At 43.1% G+C, this 17,572-nt stretch overlaps 1 protein-coding gene across 1 annotated transcript in view; it reads left to right on the top strand.

The window, feature by feature from the left end:
* Positions 1 to 398: 398 nt before the first annotated feature.
* Positions 399 to 17,572, top strand: part of otud4 (OTU deubiquitinase 4) — a 73,738-nt gene continuing 56,564 nt past the window's right edge. The window contains exon 1 of the mRNA XM_072256014.1: positions 399 to 712. Coding sequence (XP_072112115.1) covers positions 554 to 712 — 159 coding nt within the window. The 5' untranslated portion in view covers positions 399 to 553. The remainder of the gene's footprint in view (positions 713 to 17,572) is intronic.

The raw sequence follows: 17,572 nt of genomic DNA, 5'->3' as shown, positions 1-17,572 counted from the left end.
ACATTTTAAAAATAAGAGGCAAAATTCTCTACGCTGAGTGCTTTGGATCTGACTAAATGATCTAATTCAAAATTGAATTTGATAAACTTTTGGTTAGCAGAGGTATACATGGGATCGGGCAAAAATGTGAATGGCGTATAGGCTCTAGGTCGAATGGTTAATTGTTGCTTCTATTTCTTTCGCTCTCTAACGTGCCCTACTAAGTACTGCTACCCATCCCACTATACTTAGGGAGAAGAAGCCAGTCTGGAAGAAAACGGAGCCGATTCCAATCTAATTTCTCTTAACTAATTATACACGTTCATTCCGCGAAGCACACTGGGTTCTGTAGTCCTACGTCACCTGACGGCTGCGCAGTTGTCTGAGAAGCCAGACTACATCACCCAGAATCCTCCACGTCAAAACAAATGAAGGCAGTGTCGTGGGGTCTTCTACGGAGAATAGTCGATTTGGATGTTTGTCTTGCAGTGCGAGGTTGATGTTCAGGTTCTCAGGGATTTCTCCCAGTTGATGCAACCATGTTTCTGTTCACAACGTGAGGCTGCAGCTTGAAATGGAGAGAGGGAAAGGCAAACGCTGCGAGGCCGCGGAGCGCGGTAGCGCCTCCAGTCCCGGCGAAGTTCAGCTGGATGGATTCTTAGGGAGTCAAGGTCTTTATCGAAAGCGGATTGCTAAGGATGGCTCCTGCCTTTTTAGAGCTGTTGCAGAACAGGTATGGAGCACACCTTAATAAAGTAAAAGCGTCTGGCAATCATAATGCATGTCCTAAAATTTCGGCAGCTAAATAATTGCATAAGTGCAAACCGGAAGAAAATATTACTTGGATTTCTTTTCTCTGGAAATACTGCTTATTTTGTCTGTTCTGTAGAAACAAATGTAATGCAATTACTTCCCTTAAAGGCAGTATTATTTTTTACTAGGTAATTATGTTTGTTAACTTTCCAATACTGGATAAAAGCCTATCAAAAATCAAGAGCCTGAATTCTTTAGCGCCTTCACAACCAGAACATTTACCAAAGGGCTGTGACATAGAGTATATCAGCGGGTATACTTTAAGACTATGTCCTGCACTCTTTGTGGTGTAGCTTGCAGTGCGGGCAAGGGCTTTGAGTATCTGGGATTTTGGTTAGCGCAGTAGTGGAAAAAGATTGCAAAGGAGCAGAGAAACAAACCTTGGAGAAGAGGACAAAAAAAAGTAAGAGACCATGTTAAGTTTGACTTTAAGAGTTTTAATTACAACAGACTGCTGGCCAAAACAAGACTTAATAATTGCCTAAACACGAGGAATTCTGCAGATGCTGGTGATCAAGCAACACACATCAAAGTTGCTGGTGATAGCATGAACATTGACTTCTCTAACGCTAATGCCCCACCTCCCCCTCGTACCCCATCCGTTATTTATTTATATACACAAATTCTTTCTCTCTCTCTCCTTTTTCTCCCTCTGACTATACCCCTTGTCCATTCTCTGGGTTCTCTTTTCTCTCCCCCCCCCCCCCCACCTTCTCCCTGGGCCTCCTGTCCCATGATCCTCTCATATCCCTTTTGCCAGTCACCTGTCCAGCTCTTGGCTCCATCCCTCCCCCTCCTGTCTCCTATCATTTTGGATCTCCCCCTCCCCCTCCCCCTCCCACTTTCAAATCTCTTACTAACTCTTCCTTCAGTTAGTCCTGACGAAGGGTCTCGGCCCGAAACATCGACTGTACCTCTTCCTACAGATGCTGCCTGGCCTGCTGCGTTCACCACTAAATAATTGCCCTCTTCCTCTATTCCCCACTCTGGGCCTTTTACCTCTTCACCTACCTATCAGCCCCCCCCCCCCCCCCCAGTTGGAGTGGAAAGAATCTGATTGGAGAGGAGAGTGGATCGTAGGAGAAAGAGAAGGGGACCCAGGGGTGAATAGAGGGAGAGGGGAGCGGTGGGGGAGAGGGGAGGAATAATTCTTTTACCGGATGAAGAAAGCAATGTTCATGCCATTAGGTTGGAGACTACCAAGATGGAATGCAAGGTGTTGTTCCTCCACACTGAGTGTGGCCTCACCTTGGTACAAAAGGAGGCCGTGGACCAACATGTTGGAGTGGGAATGGGAATTGTATGTGTCTGGGTACGTCTTGTGATTCAACTGGATCAGACCTGTGCTGTGCAGAGCATGGAGATCACTGATGGCAGGGATGTGGTCACCTAAATGTGGGGTGGATACTTGGTAAAACTGGAGTAGGCAAAGGTGTTTGACAGAATATTGGACGCGTATGTGATGAATTGCACAGTATGCAGTCTGCAGAAGGCATCTTGTATTCCAGCTGTGCAGTCCAAATTAATGAGTAGGGATATAAAAACTTCATGATTAAATCTGGAAGTGAGAGTTTGCAGCCTGTTTGCACTAGTCTGTAGGCCAGAGTCAGTTATAATGTTGTTCATCGGCATCTCATCAAATGATTCTTTGTCCCTTTTGCTGTCAGGTCTAATGTGACTTGTTCACATTGGGTGTACGTCAAGGACTGAGTGGAGTGCACTGCTGATGTGAAGTAGAAACTGGGAATGCAAGAACGAGTTTCCTTTTAATTGTGGAAATGAACTTGGTCTCAGAGTTGATGTACGTGACACTGAAGTCAGCCCCTGCCCTGTAACTGCACTTTTGCTGTCACCCATTTCATCTGTAGATCCAAAATGGAGGCACACTTCGGGATGCAATAAACATGTATCCAGAGAATGGGCGCATTTATCATTCCCCTACCCACTTCTGAACTGTCCTACCACCCCCAATTCATGTGGTCTTTGTATGGTCTCATCAACCTGGGCTGGACATACCAAGCATCACCCTCTGAGTTTCAAAAAGAAACTGCATTGTTTAATTATGTTTCAGTAGTCTCAATGGAAATTAGAGAACCTTTTTACTGAAAGATCTTTCAATACATATTCCTCCAATTCCAACTCTTAAATTACACTCCCTGGTGCTTAAATTGTTTGTTTGAAAGAAGGAACAAACTCATTAGATTAAAAAGGGAACAACTGGTTAGAGTGCACCAATATTAGGAAGTGAATTTTCAAGTTACTGGTTCACAATGGAGTTCAAATGTATAGAGTTTCCTTATAATTAAGTTTATATTTTTTTCTAACATAAATAACAAGTGTGACTATATTAGTAATAAATGCACTGGAGAATTTATAAATTAATGCTTCCCTGCTTATAGGTTTCTGCCAGTCAGACCACTTTGAATGGTGGCATTTCTGTTTGACAACATTCGTTATGTATTTGTGTGAGGATTGATCATCTGTTATCCAATTACTATTTAACGGTGATGACAAGGTATTTTTAAATGAACCCCAGATGAGTACTGACCTGTTGAAGTGTAACAAGATATTCAAGCCTTTTTTTAAAAAAAAGGGCAGTGAAGAATGGCAAAATTTTAAAAAAACAGTTCAGCGTGTGCAGAGATAGTCGAGCTTTTTTTTAAGAAAGGCAGAAAGCGGAAGAATTCACAGGTTCATAAACAGTGAACAACAGGAATTCTGCAGATGCTGGAAATTCAAGCAACACACATCAAAGTTGCTGGTGAACGCAGCAGGCCAGGTAGCATCTGTAGGATCTACCTCCCCCTCGTACCCCATCTGCTACTCATTTTTATGCACACATTCTTTCTCTCACTCTCCTTTTTCTCCCTCTGTCCCTCTGAATATACCTCTTGCCCATCCTCTGGGTTCCCCCCCCCCCCCCCCGTCTTTCTTCCCGGACCTCCTGTCCCATGATCCTCTTGTATCCCCTTTTGCCTATCACCTGTCCAGCTCTTGGCTCCATCCCTCCCCCTCCTGTCTTCTCCTATCATTTTGGATCTCCCCCTCCCCCTCCAACTTTCAAATCCCTTACTCACTCTTCCTTCAGTTAGTCCTGACGAAGGGTCTCGGCCTGAAACGTCGACTGCACCTCTTCCTACAGATGCTGCCTGGTCTGCTGCGTTCACCAGCAACTTTGATGTGTGTTTCATAAACAGTGAGTACTGGGTGATAATCATTAACAAAAGCAGAAGTGGTTGGCTACATCAGAAAGATTGCTGCACTTGATTACATAACAGATAACTGGATTTTATATATTGAATGGATTTAATAGTATTTTGAAGTCAATGAAATAGCCAATGAGAAATGAGTACCAGATTTGCTGAGCATGTTGGGTTTAAAGGTAACACACATAAAAATTGCTGGTGAACGCAGCAGGCCAGGCAGCATCTTTAGGAAGAGGTTCAGTCGATGTTTCGGACCAAGACCCTTCGTCAGGACTAACTGAAGGAAGAGATAGTTAGAGAATCTCTTATTATCTCTTTCAGTTAGTGCTTATGAAGGATCTCGACCCGAAACGTCGACTGTACCTCTTCCTAGAGATGCTGCCTGGCCTGCTGCGTTCACCAGCAATTTTTATGTGTGTTGCTTGAAATTCCAACGTCTGCAGATTTCCTTGTGTTTGGGTTTAAAGGTATACAGTTTTCTTCGAAGTTTCACTGCTCCAACCAAACAAACTGAAATGAGCTTGGCTGATATTGTAAGAGTAATGTAGGAAAATTTAGAGCCAAAACCATTGAGAAATTGTTTACTTTGTGGAATCTTACACAGAACATAGAAATCTACAGCACATTACAGGCGCTTCGGCCCACAATGTTGTGCTGACCATGTAACCTACTCTAGAAACTGCCTAGAATTTCCCTTGTGCGTAGCCCTCTATTTTTCTAAGCTCCATGTACTTATCAAAGAAGCTGTTAAAAGACCCTATTGTATCCACTTCCACCACTGCCGCAGGCAGTGCATTCCACTCACCTACCACTCTCTGTGTGAAAAGCTTACCCCTGACATCCCCTTGGTACCTATTTCCAAGCACCTTAAAACTATTCCCCCTTGTGTTGGCCATTTCATCCCTGGGGGAAAAAGCCTCTGGCTGTCCGCACAATCAATGCCCCTCATCATCTTATACACCTCTGTTTGGTTACCTCTCATCCTCCGTCGCTCCAAGGAGAAAAGGCCAAGTTCGCTCAATGTATTTTCATAAGTTACGCCCTCCAATCCAGGCAACATCGTTGTAAATCTCCTCTGCATTCTCTATACTGTCCACATCCTTCCTGTAGTGAGGTGACCAGAACTGAACACAGTACTCCAAGTGGGGTCTGACCAAGGCCTGTATACCCGTAACAAAACAAGAAAACATTTAAAGACAGCTCCTATTTGAAGCAAAGCTCACATTTAACAGAACAGTTGAAATTACTGTAGCAATGGAAATAGCAGAGGGAGACACAATTGAGTTGCAGTCAGGAATGAAAGTGAGAGTGAACAAAATTGGAACATCTAAACAGAAACCAACCATACCACCATGGCAGGGGTTCACGTACGCCACACCGGTGAAACTTTAAAAGTGAAACTTGCAGAAAATGTAACAAAGTAGGACACATACGAAGAGCATATTGAGCAGACAAAAATAAATGGACTTCACAGAGAAAAGAAAAAGATAAAAAGTCAAGTTGCAGTTTCAAAGAGCACTGATCTGCATGCTGTTGATGAAAAATCTGATAATGATGAGAGTGAGACAGGACTGGCCAGCCTTGAGATTTACAATGTGAAAAGTAACAATAGGCAAGCAATATGGCTTGTGCTAGAAGTGAATGGGAAAATTAATTAAAATAACAACACACATAAGAATTGCTGGTGAATGCAGCAGGCCAGGCAGCATCCATAGGAAGAGGTACAGTTGACATTTCGGGCTGAGACCCTTCCCTGAAACGTCGACTGTACCTCTTCCTAGAGATGCTGCCTGGCCTGCTGCATTCACCAGCAATTTTTATGTGCGTTGCTTGAAATTCCCAGCATCTGCAGATTTCCTCGTGTTTGCGTTAATTAAAATAGTATTGGTCACTGGCTTGTATATTTCAGTCATTCCACAATGCCTGTCATCTTTGAATGGCATTTCAAAGATACTAAACTGAAGCCTGCAGATATCCAAGTAAGAACTTATTTTGGAGAAAAGATAACTCCTGTGGGAATGACATTAGTAACAGTAGAATACAATAACCAACAAGCCACATTGAGCTTGATTGTGGTTAAAATCAAAAGGACCAGCATTGTGCGGCGAGATAACTACAACATGATTGGAGATCCATCCACCATTTGCATGCTGCATCTCTTGCAGTGAAGCCAACTGAAAGGTACTGGATGAAGCCACAACTGTCTCCACACCGAACACCATGAGCCGTCGCCCAACAGAGGACAAACAGATGTTGATGCCTCTGGTTGGAAAGCATATTGGACAAAGGAAGGACCATGCTGCTAGAGGAAATGAGAAAGTGATTAAGAACAGTATCCAACAACAATAGTTTAGTAGGTAACGTAATTGAGTAAGCCTCTGATATGCTAATCAGGCAGTTGCTTGTGAAATGTGGCTTCGTTTTAAGCTGGAATAGAGATCGAGGAGCTTCAGGAAAGTTGTAAGCATTCGTCTTTTGTGAGTATAAAGGAGCAGAATCTACTCTGTGTGCATTAAGGTTATTGCATGAAGTTCGAGTGAAAACCAAAAAGCTGCTTGTAAAAGTAGATGCAAAGACCAAAGCCGAGTTGGATGAATGGAAGGCCAAAAAGAAAGGAGTCAATGGAGATACAAAAGCAGAGGATTTGTCAGATGATGTTGTGGATAAGGAAACTTAAGGGAAGAGATCAGATCATAAAGGGAGCAATAGGAGGATTAATAGGAGAATACTCCAGTGAACTAAATGCACCTTCCCAAGATCAAGATACATAAACTAGAAAGAAGAAAAAGAGCAGAAATGAGAAAGAAGGAAACTGGGATCTGGCAAGAAGCAAGGATCGAAGTAGGTCCAGAGAGAAAAGCCGAGAAAGGGGAAAGAAAGGTGTCCAGAGCTGTCAGAACCACTTCCTGCAGTCTGAGCCAACTCCTACAGCCACCGTGCAGAGGAGGTGAAACAACCTCTGGTTCTGGAACAACCACAAGTGTCTCCTGCCAAGCAGAGTGATCCATTTGTCAGGAAAGACATTATCCCACAAGAGTAAGAAATCCTCCACAGCGATTAAATCTTTAGGCCTGAATGGGATATTTTAAAATTTGCAGTACTGCCTGTATAATAGTTGTATTATATAGTACAATGTGTATGTGGTTGAGATGCATTCTCTGTTAAATAGAGTTGGAGTTTATAGCCAAGGAGAAAGGAGTGTTGTGTATTTAATATTTCAGTAATATTTGAGTAATCTTTTGTGTGTGTGTGTATGTGTATATATATATATATATATATATATATATATATAAAATTAATTTTAAATAATTTATTATAGGTTATATGTATAAATGCATATATGGCTACCAAGTGATATGTGCATGCCTCACTAAAGTAAAGGGCAAGCTCTCATCTCGGTTTTGTTTTCCTTCGAATGAGTTAAATGTTGAAAATATAACTATCTCATTCAGTTCTTCAGTAAAACAATGTAAGTTTTAAATATAAATATCCATATTTTATCTTATCAAAGCTTCCTTCTGAACAAACTGCTTCAAAAGGGGTTTCTCTCCAATTCAGAAGGTTCAAAGGTTCATTTATTATCAAAGTATACAACTCTGAAATTTTTCTTTCTTCCTTCAACTCTGAAAGCTGAGTCATCTTTTGCAACAAACATCCTGGAATCCATGGATCCCATTTCTTTCCACATCTCAGCAAAGTCCCATGATCAATTACCATATTATGGGTATATTTTCATACATCAACTATGGGTAAACTTGATATACCCCACAAAAAGGGGTCAGATTTAAATTCCTGCACACACCCGTGGTCAAAAACCATGGGTTCTTGGCTAGATGATGTAGCCATATCCACAATCACAACTTGAGTCCATCAGCTTTCGTTTTAAAACTGAACTGACACGTGATAACATAAATTCTGCTACTCTGTTTTAGGTTTTCATTTCACTAGAAGTGAAACTGAAACCAAATTTCCAACACATAGCCAGGATACAGAAGTTAGTATCCAAAAATTAAATCCTTAAACAATAGTGATTGTTCATTTTTACTCCACTAACTTCAGCAATTAGTCTTTTACTTGTGTTTGCATGTTAGTTCTTAAGTTCTTAATTGATTTTGTAATATTGAGACCAACAGCCAGTCTGAAAATACTCTGATCATCCAGACCAAACGCAGTGTCTCTCCTCTGATTTGTGACTTTGACCCTGATCAATTTATCTCATTGTACTGTTAACCATTACACTGTCTGGAATGACAGACCAGAAACCTTCACTGCTATATTTACTGTGTACTTAGTAATGTTATGTCTCCTATACAAAACAAAAGATGTATTTTGCATTGAATTATATTTTGCATCCCCTGCACATCTGAATTGTATTTTTGATCTACAACCACTTTTCGCTCTAAGCTGCATTGGCCACGATTGAGCAGAAACTGAAATGGTCCCCCCTCCCCCCCATATATTGACTTTGTGGCCGTGCAGCTGGGATTTTCTTTTATGCTAATATAATTTTGAAATTATGCTCATTGCAAAATGCCCTGTAATTAATTATGTGTTAATGAATGTAATCCATATATTTTGTAAATAATATGCATACCCCAACCTTTGCTTTGAACTACTTTGGTGCAACCATATATTTACATTGTCAGTGTTTCAAGTTACAACACTGTTACAAATTGTAACAATAAACACAGAATGGAAGATGGTAGCTCATTGTTCGTAAACTGCTGGCCCACAGTTTATTGTTTGTAAAGTGCCATGCAGTTTTCAGGCAGTGTAAAAAATTTCCTGCTCTGAGCAATGGTCGTTCCACCCAGCTGTAAAAAAAACCTAAAGGGCGTGTTGTACTATTACTGTTTTATAACTAGTTTGTGACCTGAAATGCACTTGAGTGTGCCAACCCCATACTTTTGAACTTCAATTCTTACTCTCTGGCCCTGCAGTTGTGCTCCTGAACCTCTGCACTTGCTCCTTGTAGTCCTTCCACTTGGTCAGTGCCTTTGCCCACCCTACCCCCACCCTGGGCCAACAGTGCCCCGGCTACATCACAATACCCTATCTGATCATGAGTAATCACTATGACATCCTGGAATCCATGGATCCCGTTTCATTCCACTTCTCAGCACAGTCAGACACTTTCATAGAAGTGCATCAATGCGTTGGCATAGTTTTGGGTCATTTGGGAGGGGGGGGGGCGAAGAAGGTACTTGACCTCAAACCTGGCTTATACCTAATAGTTTAGTAGGCAGGAGTTATTCTTGCCCTCCTACAGATATGTTTCTAAGAGCTGGACAATGTAAAGTAAGTACTTCTAGTCACTGGAAGGAAGGCAATGTCATCTCTGCTAAATCCTGCAGCGTCAGTGTTGAGAGATAGCTTTATTGGCCTTGTTTGTCACATGTACATGGAAACATGCCTGTGTCATTTGTGTCAACAGCCAACACAGTCCGAGGATGTGCTGGGGGTGTCCAGCGAGTGTTTCTACGCTTCTGCTCCAACAGCATATCCACAACTCACTAACCTTAACCTGTGCATCTTTGGAATGTGAGAAGAAACTGCAGCATCTGCAGTAAACCCACGTGGTCACAGGGAGAACACTCACACTCTCACAGACAGGGGCACATGGAGGAAATCCACATGGTCACAGGGAGAACATTCACACTCTCATAGACACGGGCACCTGCAGTAAACCCACGTGGTCACAGGGAGAACGTTCACACTCTTACAGACAGGGGCACATGGAGGAAATCCACATGGTCACAGGGAGAACATTCACACTCTCATAGACATGGGCACCTGGAGTAAACCCACGTGGTCACAGGGAGAACATTCACACTCTCACAGACAGGGGCACATGGAGGAAATCCACATGGTCACAGGGAGAACATTCACACTCTCACAGACAGGGGCACATGGAGGAAATCCACATAGTCACAGGGAGAACATTCACACTCTCACAGACAGGGGCACATGGAGGAAATCCACATAGTCACAGGGAGAACATTCACACTCTCACAGACATGGGCACATGGAGGAAATCCACATGGTCACAGGGAGAACATTCACACTCTCACGGACATGGGCACCTGCAGTAAACCCACATGGTCATGGGGATAACGTTCACACTGTCATGGGCAGAGGCACCTGGAGTAAACCCACATGGTCATGGGGATAACGTTCACACTCTCACAGACATGGGCACCTGCAGTAAACCCACATGGTCATGGGGATAACGTTCACATTCTCACAGACATGGGCACCTGCAGTAAACCCACATGGTCATGGGGATAACGTCCACACTCTCACAGACATGGGCACCTGTAGTAAACCCACATGGTCATGGGGAGAACATTCACACTCTCACAGACACAGGCAGGAATTGAACTGTAAAGCGATACGCTTTCCACTACGCTACTGTTTCCTCCCTCTTCCAGGCTTTTCTGGTCCTCTTATAGGCTAACATTCTCAGCACATCCCAATTACATCTCAGTTGGCTACATTGCCCAGGGCTATATTGGTTCCATGTCTGACAGGAGACCTCTGTTTTCATGGGAAGAGACTATCAGGAGATATTGTGTACAAAGCCTCCTCAGAAAAAGGGAACATTTCCTCACGCTTGAGAATCTCTGCTTCATGACTACTCAAAATGAACTAGGAACTGTTTGCATGATGTCGTATGGCCTGCATAAGTGGAATACTACATGAACTGTTCATCTTCTCTGCCGCACATCTCTCTGGCTGAATCTGTATCCAAATTACCAGTTCACACATTATCATTAGCAGCGGACTCAGAACCCACAAAACTAAATTGGAAGCATAACATCGCCAGTGTAGAAGGACTGTCTGAGGAAGAGAAGATGGTGCTGCTACTTTTCTTCGGCACGGACTTCCTCCATGGCATCAGATAATTTAAACAGGAGGCATAGGGATATGAGCTATTGAAAAGTAGCCAAGCAATTAGTTTTGTCTTCCCCAATGGATTAAAATCAAGCAATGTTTCCTGTAATTATTTTGAAAATCACTGTTTTCAAGGCAGCATCATTATTATCATCATCATCATCATCATCTGGTGCCATGCCCAGTTTGAGCTTTGACTGCCATGGCCCCCACACTCCTGTTTCGGGTCAAGTGGATCAGTTCATTGGTATTCATTTCCAATTCTGTGGCTGCTCTCTCCATCGTTTGTCCTTGTCTTCCTCTTGCTTTCTTCCCTTCAATCTTTCCCATAATTACCGTGCATTCTAACTCCTCTTTCCTAATCACATGTCCAATGAAGTTACGTTGCCTTTTCATGATCTCGTACATTATTTCTCTTTTTGGTTGCTCCGTTCATGACATCCTCGTTAGATATTCATTTTGTCCATGATATTCTTTGCATCCTCCTCAAAAACTACATCTCTGCTGCTACAATTCGTTTCCTCATGTTACTAGATATTGTCCAACATTCTGAGCCAATTAACATAACTGGATAAACGTAACATTTCAGTACTCTGAGGTGGGTTGTTATGGCTAGTTTAGCATTGGTCAGTATACCCTTCATTCTCGTAAAGGTGTCTTTTGCCATCCCTATTCTTCTTTTGATGTCCAGGTTGCACCTGCCATCTGATGTCACCCAGCTTCCTAAGTAGCAAAAGTTCTTTACTTGTTTTATGTCGATCAGCTAGCGCACTATAAAAAAAAAAATTTCGTCTAGTGAGGCGACCATTGTCAGAGCTGAGAAGGAGAGGAATAGTGGGCTTTTTCAGTTTTTTTAAAGCGGCCAACTAGTTGGGAGCAGAGGAGCTGAAGACAGTTGGTCAGCTAGCACACTATAAAAGAAGTTTAGTGTAGTGAAACGGCCATCATTGGAGTGGGCTGAGTCAGAGTGGGATGCCTTTGGCTCAACAGGCTTCAGCGTAAACAGGCAGAGACGAGGGTAAGTTCTGAATTTCAGTCCTGGGTATGACTCTAAACTGCAGTCGGTGATGAGGCTCTGACTGGGGACTTCCAGAGCTTTGGGGAAAGTGGAGTTACCCCTTAGTCATTCATTGCTCCCAGGGCTGCTCTGACCCGGAACGGTAGCACTTGCAAGGGTTCCTGCTCAGGATATGAGTGAAGGCCAACGGCAGATCCGCCTGGTTCAATAACTGAACTTATGACGGAGAAGGCAGATGAGCTAGGACCTCAAATGTCAACAGCTAAAGTATAGGCAGATGAACATTTGGGAAGAGAAGTGGCGATTTCTTTAGTTTGCCCAATGGTAGACAATAGCAAACCACCGTTGCAATTTGCTAAGAAAACCATGGTCAAACTCACAAAATGTATCACACAACAACAGCGTCAGGAGGATCTTCAAGACAACTCTGATGCTTCGCTCGATAGGGTTGATTCTGGCCAGCAGGGGATCCCTGACCATCATCAAGCTACTGCTCATAAAATACAAGTAACACCAAAGAAACTTATTGCGACTTGGAATGTAAGAACCCTATATCAAGCAGGAAGATTGGACAATGTGATAAATGAAATGGAAAGACTAAAGATCAACATCATGGGAATTAGCAAAGTTGGTTGGATAGGTGCTGGAACACGTCAGATTAGAAATAAAGCACTTGTTTATTCTTGACATAGAAATAATAATATTTATATTTCAAGGCATAATTTGTCCAATACTTTGTGGATGCAGAGAAATGTATATAGAAAGGTTACTTGTGATTAAACTTATGAATGTACTCGATGTCTGGTAAAGGCCTGTGGCGTAGAAAAGGTAGGTAACCCCTGCTTTGGAATATGATTACAAAATGTGTGCACATTTCTTTAGTTTATTGCATGTTTGCTTGTTTATCTTCCCCCCCCCCCCATAACTAGGGGATTTGTTTGTTTAATGCAGAACTTCAAACGAATGGAATGTCTTTGCACAAAAATGCAGTGAAATTGCAATTTGTGCAGTTTGTTGAATTGCATTTCCAAGGCCTAGTGTGCCTCTGCTTATGCTGATTGTCTAGTGCAGGGGACATGGATCATTGATTGTGTACTACTGTGTTGAAGAAGATGGTGCCAGCAAACAATGCCACCAAGGGCGACATCCAGCAGATAGTTCACAAAACTACTTCCTTTACACCTTTTTCTTTCAGGTGTGGTTCTGCTACGATTGGAGTCTGTGATCGACATTTTAGTAGTGTGTTTTTAGGCAGATTGAGTGATCTCGAGTGATTGAGTGATTTTTATTAATGACCTGGATGAGGAAGTGGAGGGATGGGTTAGTAAATTTGTTGATGACACAAAGGTTGGAGGTGTTGTGGATAGTGTGGAGAAGTAGCAGATGGAGTTCAACCCAAATAAGTGTGAAGTGGTTCATTTTGGTAGGTCAACTATGATGGCAGAGTGTAGTATTAGTGGTAAGACTCTTGGCAGTGTGGAGGATCAGAGAGATCTTGCGGTCCGAGTCCATAGGACACTCAAAGCTGCTGTGCAAGTTGACTCTGTGAATAAGAAAGCATACAGTGCATTGGCCTTCATCAACCGTGGGACTGAGTTTAAGAGCCGAGAAGTAATGTTGCAGCTATATAGGACCCTGGTCAGACCCCACTTGGAGTATTGTGCTCAGTTCTGGTCGCCTCACTACAGGAAGGATGTGGAAACCATAGAAAGGGTGCAGGGGAGATTTACAAGGATGTTGCCTGGATTGGGGAGCATGCCTTATGAGAATAGGTTGACTGAACTCGGCCTTTTTTCCTTGGAGCGACGGAGGATGAGAGGTGACCTGATAGAGGTGTATAAGATGATGAGAGGCATTGATTGTGTGGATAGTCAGAGGCTTTTTACCAGGGCTGAAGTGGCTAACACGAGAGGGCACAGTTTTAAGGTGCTTGGAAGTAGGTACAGAGGAGATGTCAGGGGTAAGTTTTTTTTTACACAGAGTGGTGAGTGTGTGGAATGGGCTGCCAGCGATGGTGGTAGAGGCGGATACGATAGGGTCTTTTAAGAGACCCCTGGACAGGTACATGGAGCTTAGGAAAAATATAGGGCTATGGGTAAAGCCTGGATAATTTCTAAAGTAAGTACATGTTCGGCACAGCTTTGTGGCTGAAGGGCCTGTATTGTGCTGAGGCTTTCTATGTTTCTATCTGGTGGTTTGCTATCTTTGAGAGTGTTCTGTGAGGCTTTGACTGACGTGTGCAGCCTTGAGGCCAAGAAGCCTGGAGACGGGGCTTGACTCCTTTGTCGCCTATAGAAGCGCCGAGGAATATTAAATTCACGGAGGCGAGTGCGGAGCACAAGCAGGTGTTCAGCGCTGTCTACCAGCCTCTTGCTCACTGCTGCCAGAGAAAAGTTCCTGCATGTGACAGTCTCTCTTTCTCCCTTGATGGTGCCGGAGACCTGGGTCTTGGACAAGATTTAATCAGTGCAGTTTGTGGGTTGGACTCTGTAGTCCATGTTGTGATGTGTTTCTGGTTTTATTGCCCCTGTTTATTTTGTTGTTATTTTGGTTGATTTTGAGTCAGGGCAGCCTGCAGATAACGAACACTGAGTTAAACTGAATATGACAGGACTCTTTTTCGATTTTTGTGTTTTATATTCTGTGTTTCTCGCTTGCTTTTTTTTGTTGCCTTTTGTGCAATTTGTTTTTTGTGCGGGGGGTGTTGTGAGATCTGGTTTGATACTTTTCTTTAAGTGGGTTCCAGTTTTCTTTGCTTCATGTCTGACCATGTGGAAGACGAGTCTCAGGGTTGTATACCGCGCACACACACTTCGATAATAAGTGTACTTTAAATCTTTGAAAGATTCTTAGCAAAATTTGAGTTGTTTGCACAATTCAGAAACATTGTTGGGCACTTGCGCTTTTCATAACATCCATCCACTCCGGTTACTGTTGATCGGGCAGTTCAGTCACTCTGTTGTGTGGTATGCTGCACTGAATTTTGACACCGCTGTAGGACACTCGGCAGTACAACCAGGAATTTTCCAGGTAATGCGGCACTCTTCAGAAATTTTAGGATCTCCTGTGTGGACGTCTGAAATGAATCATTTCGTTGTTGTGCTCTGCTGGTGTATTTTGTATGGAATTCAGTGGTGTGGAGTGGAGCTTCCTGTGGTTCCCTGCTAAGCCCATTTACTGAATGACATTGTACAGTTGGAGGAAGAAGCATCGAATTTTACTTTTTTTAAGCAACGTGCTCTCAAATAGATTTTAATTATTATGGAAAACATACTTCAATTGTTTACTTAACTTTGAATGCTTTTAATGTTTCTGAGATTTAGTGGTAGTTAAAACCTTTGACAGATGACGAAGCTGGGATGAAGAGTCAGAGTGGAGTAAAAGTTTCCAGAGGAGTTCCATGGATGGGCTTTTCTCTTGTCCATCCAAGTCATCTTATTACGTTGCTCAAGGCCTGCCTTGAGGACCAGAGCCTTGCCACTCAACTTCAGAGTGGCCTGGAACAACACAATTGACCTGCAGGATAAGTTTGTGGAAATGGAGAATGTGGGTGGTGAATGCAGCCAGTGGGTCCTGCTCGTGCATGTGAGACTTTGGGTAAGATCCTCTGTTATTTCTCTAATTATTGCCTATTTTCCATGGGTGCTTCAGTAGTAGTCACACTGACTGTGCTACATGAGCTGGATGTTGGAGGCAGAGTAGTCGTGTCCTGGCGTCTCATTAGTAGAGGAGAAGGACTTGTCTGTCAATTCTGGGCCCGCAGTTGTGTCCTGACTTCTCATTGGTGGAGGAGAAGGACTTGTCTATTAGTCCTGGGTCCCCAGTCATGTCCTGGTGTCTCATTGGTGGAGGAGAAGGACTTGTCTGTCAATTCTGGGTCCCCAATCGTGTCCTGGTGTCTCATTGGTGGAGGAGAAGGACTTGTTTGTCACTCCTGGATACCCAGCTCCATATCATTTCAACTGGATGAGTGCCTCCACTTGCCCGGGTGGATGGCTGTTCAAATATCTCACTCAGCCGTATAAATTTCCAGCTCTAAATATTTCAGAATATACCCTATCCTCGTTATGTGTCTTCAGACAATGCGGATTCACAGTTATGTGAGAAACCTATTTCTACCAACGTCTCATTATATGCGTTCAAAACTCACAGTTATGCGAGGAGTGCTGCTTTCCCGCCAATACAAGTCAGGTGCGCATGCCTCATAGTCTCACTCCCACCATTCTCGCATTGGTTTTGGCAATGTATGGATGTGCGATCTTGCGCTCTTAAACTTTTGTGTTTTTACCTACAGTGCAGTGATTTTGTGCTTGAAATATTTAAATATGCCTTCTAAGCGTCCGATAAATTATAAACAGGGCGGCGTCAGGTGAAGGTAACACAGCTCTGGGACGCTACCTTGTTCTGTTGCGGGCTATGATAGTTGAGTTAGGCATCACACCAAAGCAGGTGTTTAATGCAGACGAGACCAGGCTTTTTTGGAAGCATATGCCAAAATGCACTTACGTAAGTAAGGATGAAAAAACTGTGTCAGGTTTCAAGGCAGCAGAGGATAGATTGACTTTGCCTATGTCTTCCAATACCGAAGGAGACTGTAAGATGAAGCCTCTCTTAGTTTACCGTTCTCTAAACCCCATGCTCTTAAGGGTTTGGGTAAGAATATGCTTCCTGTCTACTGGACAGCTAACAAGAAAGCATGGGTCACTGGTCAAATCTTTGAAGATTGGTTTGCTAATCATTTTGCTGTTGAGGCTGAATGCTACTGCTGAGAACAGAATCTTGCCTTTAAAGTTCTTTTGTTGCTTGACAATGCGCCAGCCCATCCTAAACATTTGGACAGCATTCATCCTAACATAACAGTGCATTTCCTGCCGCCTAACACAACATCGCTGATTCAGCCACTGGACCAAGGTGTGATATCCACATTCAAGGCGTATTTTTTACAGCGAACTGTCCCTCAGATGCTGCAAGCAATAGATGATTTTGAAAATCCCGGGAGTTTACCAACGGTGAGGAAATGGTGGAAATCCTTCAACATCAGACATGCCATCAGCAACATCGATGAATCCTGGAAAGAGGTCAGGTCTTCCACTCCGAAGCAACTGACAGAATTTTTTAAGGCTGCAGAACACTTGGCACAAATGGCGATGGACATGGACCCAAGTTTAGAACGGAGTCAGCATTTCAGTCGTTCCCTGCAGTCAAGTCTTCTTCCCTACAAGCAAATTTATGCTGAAAAACAAAATGCTGCCAAGCAAACAATCCTCACCACTTTCTTCAAACCGGTGCCATCTCCTGCTGCCGGTAGTACTGAGAGTTTTGTGAGTCTTCCTTCACCCCTTGCTGTCCTTGATGACCCTGACGACACACAACCATCCACCTCATCCATGTAAAGCTGCCCGACACAACAACCACTCATATCTCCTGGAGCGATCACACCTGCCACTGTTGGTGAGTACTGTACACCCTAGTATGTTAACATTCTATGATTTATTACGTTGAATATTACCTTAAATTGATGAAATATAATACGAATGTTGCCTTGTGGTACTGCTTTTGTGTCGTATTGGTATGAAAATGTGAATAAATTACGGATAAAGCATATTTAGGAAGCCCTTAAGAACGCATCCCTATTTTCTCTATTTAAATAATTATTCACATT

Source organism: Mobula birostris, chromosome 4 (genome assembly GCF_030028105.1).
Source record: "Mobula birostris isolate sMobBir1 chromosome 4, sMobBir1.hap1, whole genome shotgun sequence".
Lineage (NCBI taxonomy): Eukaryota > Metazoa > Chordata > Chondrichthyes > Myliobatiformes > Myliobatidae > Mobula > Mobula birostris.
The sequence above is the reverse complement of the archived record's forward strand: the minus strand, read 5'-3'. Positions and strand labels throughout refer to the sequence as shown.